The sequence below is a fragment of the Bombus affinis genome, chromosome 5 (assembly GCF_024516045.1).
Source record: "Bombus affinis isolate iyBomAffi1 chromosome 5, iyBomAffi1.2, whole genome shotgun sequence".
Lineage (NCBI taxonomy): Eukaryota > Metazoa > Arthropoda > Insecta > Hymenoptera > Apidae > Bombus > Bombus affinis.
This window is the reverse complement of record NC_066348.1, coordinates 6,070,411-6,082,858: the sequence shown is the minus strand read 5'-3', so window position 1 is coordinate 6,082,858 and position 12,448 is coordinate 6,070,411. Positions and strand designations below refer to the sequence as shown.

Below are 12,448 nucleotides of genomic sequence, written 5' to 3'. Positions count from 1 at the left end.
GTTCAGTTGATGGAATCAATAATCTGTTTACTAATGAACTATTATACAATATGTTATGCTTGAATAAATATCATATTTCATCATTAAAGGCAGCTACGATTAAAACATATTTTAGATAAATTCTTGCTTTCCTCAGTTTCTTAACAAAACACGTTTCCAAACACATTAGTATAAAGCAACACGATCCACGGATAGCTATGTAGTATCAAAGTTCCGAAAGTTTAGGATTACTATGTATTCCGCAAAATTTAAAAATTTGAAAGAAAGTTAGCCTAAATTATAGTTACATGGTTTTATGGTTTGTTTCGTCGGAAACTGTACGAAACTAAGAGAAATTATTTATAGAAATTATTCATATCGTTAGAACATTGTTTCTTCGATCATGGCGTTTGTGGAATTCAACTAACTCTGTAGAAAGAAAATCAAGAGCCCTCAAATCCGAGGAATATGATAATAAAACCTACTATCATTTACTATCATCTAAATTGCTATTATTCAAATAGACATCACTGATTCTCGATTTCAGAAGATGTCAATTTCCTTTATCGAATGTCGCTTCACGATCGTCTCCTGAATTTTCCAGCTCTGCAAATTCCCGGAGGGTTTCCTCTTGCAGTCTGAATCCAACAGCGAAAACCTGTCGCCATAATTCTGCACCACTCGGTTCCGATTCCCCTGAGCACGGAACGAGTCTCTCTCATACGTAAGATGCAGAGAGCCGGGCAAAGAATTCGGAATAGGGTCGCCATAATCGTGGTAATCGACGTAATCGCCCCTTCTTTTGTGTAGCTTGTTCCATGATGCATAGAAACGATACATCAGGTCATTGTGCCAGGATTTCAGGAGCTCTGAAATTATCGAGACGAATTTTTTTCTACTACGCTCCACTTGGAGTCTTAGAGATGGGCCTTAACCTTTTTATCGCCTCTTCTTCTCGAAATGAGTTTTAAGGATACTCTAGACTCTAAAGTACCTTTAGGGTAGCTTTTTACGTACTGGGTTATGATCTTTGTGACTTCTGCATAGTGTATTTTATCACGGTACGTCCTTTCGAGATTTTTTTCCCACTTATAATGACTTATACAGAGGCGTTTTAAGATTTTTATGGTTACGATTGATAAAAACCGTGAGAGTTTTAGTAAACTTTGCTTAGGGTTAATGTTTCGAGTAATTATTAGACATGGTTCTGTTCGATTCTGTAGTAATCGATTTATTTTCAATAATTTGCAAACATATATTTATAAATCTAAACAGTCGTTCGAAATCAAGAAATTAACAGAAATAGACTAGTCGTGTTCTTCTCGTATTAAAGAGCATCTTCGTGCTCTTCGTATATTAAATTATAAACTTTTTTTAAACGTCCTTGTATCGTGAATATAACAATTTTATTAACTTAAACACTTAACACTATGTTGTTAGTATTACGAAACAAATAATCGTTGAATATAAGATCACGGATTCCACACATAGTTTCGACGACAAAATTAGCAGCGGTGGGATTAAAATTGGATTGCTCATTGTATCCTCTGCCGTCGCTAAATAAAACCGATATTTCGGAGTACGCTTGATGTCTTATATAGAATCGCTGTCAGTGGCTTAGCGTTCGTAAATATTTGCCTGCTATTTAGCGATCGACGATCCTTGCGTCGGTTTGATCGATTGCTTTGCGTATCTTCCAACCAAGGACTATATGTTTTCATCAATCTTGAACTTCGAATGTAATTTAATTTACAAAAGAGTGATTCATGTCGGTTTTGCTTGGTATTATTTGATATACAATTCAGAAGCACGTGATGAGCGAGAAATATTAATTGAACGATTGAATGTTAATTGATCAATACGAAAATACAAAATTCTGTTAAACAAGACTATCTGTACGTATTAGTGACTTATTATTAATTTGCGGTGATAGTTTCGTCGTTCTCGATAATAGCCCGGTAATTTACGAATTATGATATTAATTTAACGTAAAAATTAATATAAATTTATGATGCATTCTACGTTATCATGCGGCGATTACAACTGATTCGAAGAAGCGATCGAATCGATCGGAAGATTTCTAGCGGCCCCATCCAGCTCTGCAACAGGAAACATTTTAATTAAAAATATTACATATACGTTATACTACGATGTTCTATTATTTTTTTCTATAAAATTAAATAACATATGTACAGTTATATCGTATCGTGATTAACATTTCAAATACGTTCGCCAAAAAAACATTAATTGTCAATCAAACGCAGTTGCATAATAAATAAACTTAATTAAACTGCTATAAATATAAATTGACTGATTTCCGGGAAAAGGAATAATTGATTACAATTTATTTGTTCGATGTTCCTAATTTTACGTTTTCAATAACGTTCCTAATATCGTCGCTTTCCTATATTTTTCAATTTTTACAGTCGATCAGTGTAGTTTCTACTGTAGTCCTTAATTAACAATAAAATCTTGTTAACTTACCCCACATTAGCATACGATAGAGTAGATGGTTTCCTATCGGTATTATCACCATAATAATCGTCTTGGTCATAAAAGGGCCTGCCCAACCAAAATGTGTTTGGATAACGTATGGTATCTTTCGGTACAAGTACTTCGTCATCATCTGCACGTCGAAGCGAGAAATTAAATTATTAAAATTTTACCATTATTTCACAATATTCTCATGCATTCACTGTTTTACGTTTATTTGTTATTAAAAACTTCACTATATGTTTTTAGTTTATGAAGAAAATAAGTTTATAGTTTAAATAACTTGAATAACGTAGAAAACACAGCAAGCGCCAAGAAACAAGTTTTTCAGGAGAAGAAGAAAGCTTATACGTTAATGCAGTCCAAATTCACGAAAAGAAGAAGTGTATCTGTAGAAAATCCTGTATTCGCCAACACTTAGTTATAAAGAAAACTTAATGTTCCATTAATTTAGACAGATGGCACAGATAACAGCCAAGAAACAATCAATTAATTTTTGTGATTGTTTATATTTTTCTCTATAGAGGCGAGATTGTGACACCATATTCTAGTATTATTAATAACTATTTAGAAGGGGAAATTCCACTGAAATTCCATACTGCGGTATTATCATCTCTCTAATAAAGAATAGAAATTTTTCAATTGTGGCACTTACAGTGTTTTCCACGAGCACTTTCCAATTATGGGACTGAAGAAATGACATCTTCAGGTCTTGAAGTACGCGATTAATTGCAAATTCTTAAAATTTTCAGACACTCGAAACTACACTGCTACAATTTTCAGTGAGCACATGCGCCAGAATTTGATTTAATATTTAACGATATATAAATAATAAATAATTAATCATTGCAGTTTCAGCTTGAACTTACAACTTTCTTGTTGAGGAAACGGTTTCGCATCGACGATTACAATCGCCAAACAGATGATCCAGAAGACTAGCACACCTTTCTCCATGTTATTGGTTTGGAAAACAAGCTCAGACGAAATCGGAGTCGAGCCTTTGTCTGATTCGCGATGGTCTGATCCGCTCTTATATACCACTAAGAATCTCATGCACCATGACACAGTGATCTGTTTGTTCCGTAACAAAGAAGTTGTTAATTCGCATTCGGAAACGCATCGAGAATGACGAATACTGCTAATGAAAAAAGCAATCTCGAACGGGCGGTGTGGAAGCTGTTGATTCGTTCTTCGTTGCGCGTTTATATGAAAACAGTTGAGATTTCTGGATGAAGCGTGTAAAACGTTTCACAAGTGTGTTTACTTATTGTTCGCTTACATTTCAGCGTATTGTGTTTCGTCGAAAAATAGTTCGATGAACGAAGCGTCATCTCGAGAAAAAAAAAGATGAAGTCATTGTGCTCCTTTCAACAGAAAAAAATTCTGCTAATAATTTACATTTGTTGTTTGGTAATTTTTTATATCTGTTTATTGGGTATATTATATATCGGGTAATTTAGAGGATCAATAATGTACTTGGTATTGAAATTTTATGATTGATATTATAATTTGATATCATTATCGAATAATAATCTTCTCTTAGTATGTGTGCTTGAAGATATATTTTCTTGGGATCAAAATATGAAGGATGCGTAGAATCTTGAAAATCATACGACTCTTATCGTTTATGAAACAATTTCTAAGATAATTTTATATTCAGCAATATCTATTGTATCAAGAAATAATTGCACCGTATTGGAAAAAGGAGAAAGAAAAATTTTAACCGTTTAAAAAATTCAAAGTATGTGAAACATAAAATATAGAGGTGATAATGAAATACGTAGTTACGTTCAAAGTTGACAGTATTTACATACGGAACGCATTCTTCATATGCATATACATACATACAATATAACCGACATTTTCAATTCTCGTGATTATTCCGCGAATTATTAACAGGTTAACGTAATCGGTAGTTAATAAACTCTTATCATATTGTCCAAATTAATGGTTAAATATCTTATCTCGATACAAGTTGGTTGTTTAGTATCGTTCCGTAAATTAATGCCAAATCTTATTAGATACCATTATCGTTACCAAATTAGTGTAATTTTCTACTTAGGCACACGCACTCCATTATCATCTACGCTCGTCCGACCGATAACTAAACCTTCTCCTCGACGTGCCTTCCTGATAACGGCCATATGCAATTAGTTTCGGTAATTATCAGCAAGTTGCACGAACTCATGGGCGAAATTAGCAAATCGTAGTATCTATTTGTAAAATAACACTTGTTTTTAGATGTTCAAATGTATTCAAAGACACAAACTACGTAAAATCTGGAAGTAAAATCTACGAAGCAACTACTTCACTAATCGTAATTATACAGATATTTTTTAAATAGAATATTAAGCTTAATTGGAATTAATTTTCAAATTAAGCTTCTTTAACCATCTCGTAGTTTTCTAATTTTTTATTATTTTTTATGTAAGCTGTCCTTTCATTAAAAAATATTCGCAAATCTGAGAAAAATGAATCTCTGATATAGAATCGAAACGAGAAATTTCGTTTGCTAATGATTTAATACATATGCTCGTGATATATGAGGGCAGAGATTCTGTTTGATTTAATTTTTTATTTTAATCATTGATCTTCACGAACTTAAATTGTTATAATATTTATATGTATTTATATCTTCTTTTTTTTTTAAACTGGAAAAGTTTCCTGTCAAAATAGGATCATATTGGAGCGAAAATGATCCGAAGTTTACAAAATTGTTAATATACTATTTAATTAATATATTCATGAAATATTTATTTAACAGTTAGAAATTTTTATACACATTTCGATCGCGTTGAAACATCATCTGATCGATCAAATTGTTAATCGTTCCACTTACGTTTCTTTAATGCGGACTGTTTCAAGATCAGCGAGCATATCTTACGTACGAATAATAATTCGAATAATTCGGTTGTTGAAAATTCGATTTACCGCAACACTACCATCTGAAAGGAAACTTAGACGTTGCATTGGTTTAAACGCACCAAGGCAACGCCTTGGTACCAGTAACCCCATAGAAACTTGCGAAATACTTGTTCAATAAAGGTTGCTATCACGGCTGTTGTTAAGTCCCATATCCGATTACAATTGTTGAGAAGGTCTTAGGGCTTTGCGGCGCCCGTACTTTATACTACTAATGCAATTTCACAGGAAGAACAATAGGATCAATGGAAAGTTCGGGTTATCCGATTGACGGAACTCTCCAGTTAATTGAAGTGCTAGCGCCAACAAGGAAATTGAACATATCGCAGTTTCTTGCAGAAAACGCGATTATTATTTTGAACGAAAACTTTCGATCGTCGTGATAATACTCTTTTAATTCTGTCTGAGCTGCACTGAACTTTGTTTTAAACACACTCGGGCTGTTCATCAATGAACAAATCAAACGAGTTCATCATTGCAAACATTGGACAATACGTCAAAATTTGATTTAGAAAGTCAACTGGCAGACCCGCAGATTTAATCTGAAAAACTGTGAGTCTTGGAAAGCTAAGAATATCGGTGATTCTATTCTTTTTCGTCGCGTCATGACCAAATAGGTTTAGGGGTATGTAGAAACAGCCATCGACAGGATTTGATTTTTCAGACCATTGAATATTTCAAAAGTTCTGATGGGTATCGAAAATAGATTAAATCCGTAAAGCTTTCAACAACCTTCTACAATTTCAAAAACTTTCTACAAAAGTATTCAAATCACATTGTTCAAATGCTTAAGCACCTACTCAGCAAAGAAAGTAAAGGTATGCAGCATAGAAGTGCTTACTCTGGAATTTCCTAATCACAGAAATCCTTACTCTCAAATTATCATAAACCCTAACATTACCATAGTTTCCTATAATATCAAGCTACCCCTCGTCGAGAAAATTCATCTATACGACGTCCAGGATTGCAGTAGCTAAAAATATTCTTTTGAGTTGGGGGGGATATTTTTAAAGATAACTTTAGACATTAAAGCAACGAAAGCAGTTTGTATACGAATATTCCGGTTGAAGTTTATCCTTCGCCTTACAAACGATTGATTCTACGCTAGAAATATCTAGTGGTATTAACATATATTTTGTGATATCCTGTATAAGCACACGAAGCTGCACTATCCATGTTTCTATAACGTAATATCACGTTGAAGAGTTTCATCGGTATATCATAAAAACTGGATGCCTCTCTAAACAGGTAAACCCTAGTCACGAAGCTACCCAGAACGGTTGAGTGGCGATGCTTCGTTAATCGATTATCGTTATTAGGTTACCGGCGACGAGCAGCTGGAGAAGTGGTTACGAACCAAGCTTAGCTTTGTCTCGTGCATGGAAAGCTCGTGCATCGGTGGTTGGTTTGGCTCGCGAGGCGAGCTTTTCGCCCGCGCGATTGTTTCGCGCAGAACGGAAAACATCGCGTCACGAGCCGACACGGTGAATGGACGAACGTTCATTGAATAGTTAAGATCTGCTGGCGCGCTTCCGCCGCTAACGACGACGCGTGTTTCTCGCGTGCTTTGTTGTTTCGTCAGGTTCGTCGCCGGCTCTCTTATTTTTCCACCGTGAAAATCGACGTGCTGGTGACGTGGAATGCCTGGAGTGTTTTGTGTGCAAGCGATTTTCCGTTAATAGGGAGAGTGATGCGAATTCAGAGGCTTTATATAGACCTTTTTTTGTATTTTTGTGGTATCTTTATGAAATATTGAGCGAGTAGGTATGCAGATTGTTTGGATAGATTTGGAAAGGAATGTAAGTGTTAAAGTTGAAATACTATAATATTGACTATTATATATCTTATATACCGTCGACTGTAAATATCGAGACACCTGTTGATTACATTCAGAAGACTCTAATTTTTTGTAGTAAAAACTTTATTTGGTATTTTACATGAAACTTTATATAGAACTGTAACTTTTACACATAAACGTTGCGTGAAACTTACGTAGACTGCAAATATTTATTTATGTATAAAAAATGTAAAAATGTACATCATGCTCATAAAGCGTAAAAACATATAAAATATTCAAAGTGAAACGTTCAATATGATATTTAGTGGGAGGAACAAATATTTAAATCTCTATATGAATTGCATTTTTCTAGTTATACAAAAATATTTATAGTTTATAAAAGTATGAAATTGCACGTACAAATAAATATCTGCAGTCTAATTATAAGACGTGTATAGTGCGAATGAAATAATAGATTTATATCAAAATACCTAGAGAATGAAAGCCCCTGAAAGTAAGCAGATGTCCTATTATTATTATGACTGGCAATGTACGTTGAATAACCGAAGTGTTTTGTAAGGAAGCGCATTAATAACTCTATTTAATAGTATTTTTATGGACTTTAGAGTGGAATATTATAATATGTAAATAATTTGAAGAGGAATTGCACGAATAGACTTTGAATGCAGTAGTTTGTAATTAAATTAATTAGGAAAAATATTTCTAGTAGAATATCGCGTGGAATTTTGAGTAAGAATTTGCACAATTTATCGAAGATAATGCAAAAATAATTTAATTAAAAGAGTCTGGTTCTTATCAAATCATCTTTATACATATACCTACTTACATGTATATTTATAAGCAAATAAATTTACTTTTCATGTTCATGACGTGTAACGTGTAACGCGTTTAAGAAATTCAATTTTTGTTTCGTCAGATAATTTTTTGGTCAGCAATGGAAGTTTTTCAAAAAAAAAAAAAAAAAAAAGAAGAAAGGTAGAAAAGATAACCTTGCTGAAGTAGATAAAACAATAGTTCCAATCAATTCGAATTCTCGTGAAGTAGTATTCTACATCGAACGAAAATATTTTTTAAACGGGGTATCGGAAAACTACCGCAGCTTTTGAAAAACGCAACGCAGAGAGAAGGAATAAAAGACATAAATACAAAAAGTAAATAAATGTATAACAGTATAGAAAATAATAGCAAAAAGTGAATAGAAATACAAAGAAGATCTAAGAAAGTGTACGAAAAAGGTACAAAAAAATTCAAAAAGCTAGAAAAGGCGGATAAAAAGAATTCTAAAGTAAATAAATTACAACGATCGTTAAGGAACTAAAGATCTTCGTCGAACATACGTGAAAGGTATCCGAAATGTTTCAAAGCGATAAAATTGTCCTAAAATTTCAAAGAAATTCCACGTTGTTCATCCAGTTTACTCAACCTACAAAAACCATCCAAAATTATTGGTGATCCGATTAACCCGGTTTGCGAAATAATTGGCCGGGAAACAACGGATCCATTATGTATCCGTACAGAAACATCGGCAAGCATTGTGCAGTAATTATCCCGAATTACGTAGCGTATTTAGTTTCCGTCGATCCACGTCGCCGTCAGAAATTACTCGACGCGGCAGTTGTCGTGCTGAACACACGTGTTATTTGATCCAATGATGTCCGTGGGCTGGGTTAGCGTAATCATCGTGAGAGCCGCTATTGTGCCGGATAGTTGGCTGATACATTGCAAAGATTATTGCCCTTGGCACACATTCGTATCTCGTTCTACAAATTCGACTTGCCTATATATATTCTCGTTCAACTTACCTCTACATAACCACCGAACTTTATTCAACAAGATATAAAATGAACAAACATTGGAAAATGTATAACAGTGAAACTATGTTTTGGATTGAGTAAATAATTGCTAGTAGTATAGGTAATTGCTGTTTATCCATACCAATTAGATTCTTCTTTCAAGAAAGTTACAATATAATTTACCTTGAAATTTATTCCTTCTTATTGGATTGACAAGTGAGTAATTGCCATTATTCATATTGCAAATTCTCTTTCTTGAGACTCAAGTTACAAAATCACATCATCTTAGATGTATTTTTCGTTATTATAGTCGCTGTTCGAAATATTTCGGAACTACTGCGAACGATTTTATTATATTATTGGGTTGGCAACCAAGTGATTGCGGATTTTGTCAATACCACTTAATAACAAAATCCGCAATCACTTAGTTGCCAAACCAATATATCATATGAGCTACATAAGTAAAGAGAAATGAAAGAGTCCTAAAAACTTAATTTCGAAGATTTCATGAGAGTTATTAACCCTTTCGCTTCGGCAGTCCAGTCCACCGAAGTACTGTCACTGAATGGAAGCGCGCGCCAGAAATGCGCACAGGTCATTTCGTGGATGTCGTCTCTAAGAGCAGTTTGTACCCACAGGTCATGTTGCTGCCTATAAGCGACACCCGAAGAAAGGGTTAAAAGAGATACAGACACAAATAATAGATACAAAGATCAAAGTGCTATGAGAAATGGTAATATCGTGTCTTTATAATGCGCAAAAGCTTCATGAATCTTCACGAGATCGATAGAACGAAGCGTTGCGTGGTGCACAAAGGTCTCCATATTCCTGAAGTGTTCATACTTAACTCAAAAGCGGATCCATGCACATCATTATCAAGGAACGCGATCACGCGCGTTTCAGGGAAAAGAAAAAAACGAAGAGATTGCGTCGCACGATAAATCTACTCGCGTGTCTGTCAGCTATAGATGCTAGCCCGATTCTCCCTAAACTGGCCCATTGTCAGCGCTTCGATAATTTCTCCTACTCGTACAGTCTGTAGTAGTTTCCCTTTTCTTCGCTCTTCTTACTCGCTCTACAAAAGAAAGGAATATCTTCTTACTCGTACGTCTTTGACTTCAAGTCCGATTACGTTTCGTGAAAGAGGCTGCTCTACGATTTTCTGATCACTTCGGGGATTCGAAGGAGTCTCCGAGTGCTTTGACCTCTAATACCCTTTCATCGACTTCGCGGATCTTGTGTAGTTAGTTTCAAGCCTGGTCTCCAACGTGGACATAATTTCCCTGTTATTTTTTCGCTTTAGATCTTTATACATACATTTTCCTCATATTTCGTTTTAGTCGGTAGAGCTACTAATTTTCCAGAATTAACGAAGAATTCGAAGTTCTGTCTTAAATCAGATGAAATATTCTAATTTGCCTCTGGAAGATGTTTGCGTACACTTGCAGGCAAAGGTGGATTTTCTGGTCGGATTCTCACTTTTGCATATCTTGCACGTGATGCATGATGCATGCAAATATGCCACAACGAAATACTGCAAACATTATTAGCTCAAGGAAACTGACACATAAAGCCTTGTTTTTCAACTTCTAGTAACTAGGATCTTATCAGTCAAGAATGTCTTGTTTTTCATGGAATCATAAATGAAGGAAAATTTAAAACCAGTCAACATCTTTTCCCACACATTTTCCTTCCGGTAATTTAGTTCCCCTTGTCAGAATTTTCAAATAAATGAGAAGAGTTTGCAAATTTAAAACCCGAAACAGTAAAATTCTTATCTTTTAAGTAGTAATTTCCAAACATTGTAAAAACACAATTTTACATAAGAAATAAAGTTCTGTTTTATCGAGGCTATTAACGTTTTAAGTGAACATTTTCCTGTTTCTTCGCTCTGTTCGTAAGAGGGTAATTTGATTGTTTGAATTACCATTTAAAGACATCCTGGTCATTCTTATAGGAAAGTCCGTTCACTTTTCCTCACTCGAGGATGCAATACGTTTTGCGTTTTAAGTCTGTGCATAAATAAAATTTACGCGTTTAAGTAAAGCTTGTATAACAGGTTAAACAATGTTGGTCCAATGTATTCGTCACTCATGTGCGTAAGAAGTGTGCAAAACTGATCATAATGCTCTAATTGAAATATTTGTCATGTTTATCGCTAACTACGACGACATTCAGTTATTTATAATATTGTAGTAGCTAAGGAGTTGATGTGTTTGTTTATTTCGAACATTATTTATCAACGATGTTATGATATCAGATATGTATACTTGACATTTTAATTGATTGATATTTTTCAATATCTTATTTTTGTAAAATTCCAACAATTAATTAATATAAATCGATTACAGCAGATATATAATTATCGAGGAATCGTGTTTGATATTCGATATCAATTCAAACACGAACTGGTTTCTATTGCTATTTGCCTCTGTCGTATTATGGATGGAAGAGGCGCGCATTAAAATTGATTAGTAATTACGTATTACAGGTGGGTTCAGCTCTTCAACGCGTTTAGTATGAAAGACAAAGCGTTATTAGACACGATACGATTATGAATTAATTTCGAAAGTGACATAGTTCCTGTACCACCGAGCTTTTGTCGCAATTAATTCGAACAGCTAAGATGTGCAATTATCGCGCGTTACTTGCACGATTGAAACAGTTAGGGGTAACATGCATGGCATTTGCATAATTTCACGATTCACCGTGCATTTAAAGAATATTGCATTGCGTTTGAACCTAAGAATACCCACAGGAACCGGTTTCCTCTGACACAGAATGAGTTACAAGTGGTATCTGTTGTGTTTACGACAGCGAGATTTATATCATCGGTTCAATTCGTTAATGTCGTTATAATAAACAATTCCGTTAATTTCAAATGATCCAACGAGTTATTAGTTCAATCGTTGGTAGTTCAACCTCCACTTTTTAATTTAATCCTTCGGTTGTAAATCGATCGATGAGTAATTCGGTTTACAAAACTTCCCGCAACAGACTATTTTTTCGCACGTTGTCCCAGTCAGGATTATTATTAAACACACGCACCGAATACGACAATATCTAATACGTTGAATTCCCTGTATTAAAGTAACAGATAATATGTATCATTTCTGCTCTGATATCAGCCCACGTGAAAGAAGGAAACATGTTTTGAACTGGCATAGTAGTGAAAAAGTTGCAATATTTTGGGACGATTAACGATCAGTCGTTGACGAACCAATTGAATCTTGTCTAATAAGCAATCTCTTAAAGCCCCCTTTTCTTCGTGAAAACTTTAGCATTTCCAATATGATCGTGGTCTTAATTTTCCAGATCTACAGTTATATACTTTTAAGGAATTACTCTTATATACTTTTAAGGAATGATTCTTCGTAAAAGCGTCATCAACATAGTCTCATTGTAGCGTTATTAAAATTTCAGAAAGTTCCCTTCAACGCACATAATATATTTATATACAAAG

At 34.4% G+C, this 12,448-nt stretch overlaps 1 protein-coding gene across 1 annotated transcript; it reads right to left on the bottom strand.

Moving 5' to 3' along the window:
• Positions 1-1,184: 1,184 nt before the first annotated feature.
• On the bottom strand, positions 1,185-3,514 carry LOC126916662 (uncharacterized). The gene is made up of 3 exons (XM_050722696.1): positions 3,342-3,514; positions 2,464-2,605; positions 1,185-2,078 (listed from the first exon to the last, which is right to left on the bottom strand). Exons 1-3 carry the CDS (start codon positions 3,424-3,426, stop codon positions 2,060-2,062), a joined length of 246 nt encoding a protein of 81 aa, XP_050578653.1. The 5' UTR covers positions 3,427-3,514; the 3' UTR covers positions 1,185-2,059.
• Positions 3,515-12,448: the final 8,934 nt, after the last annotated feature.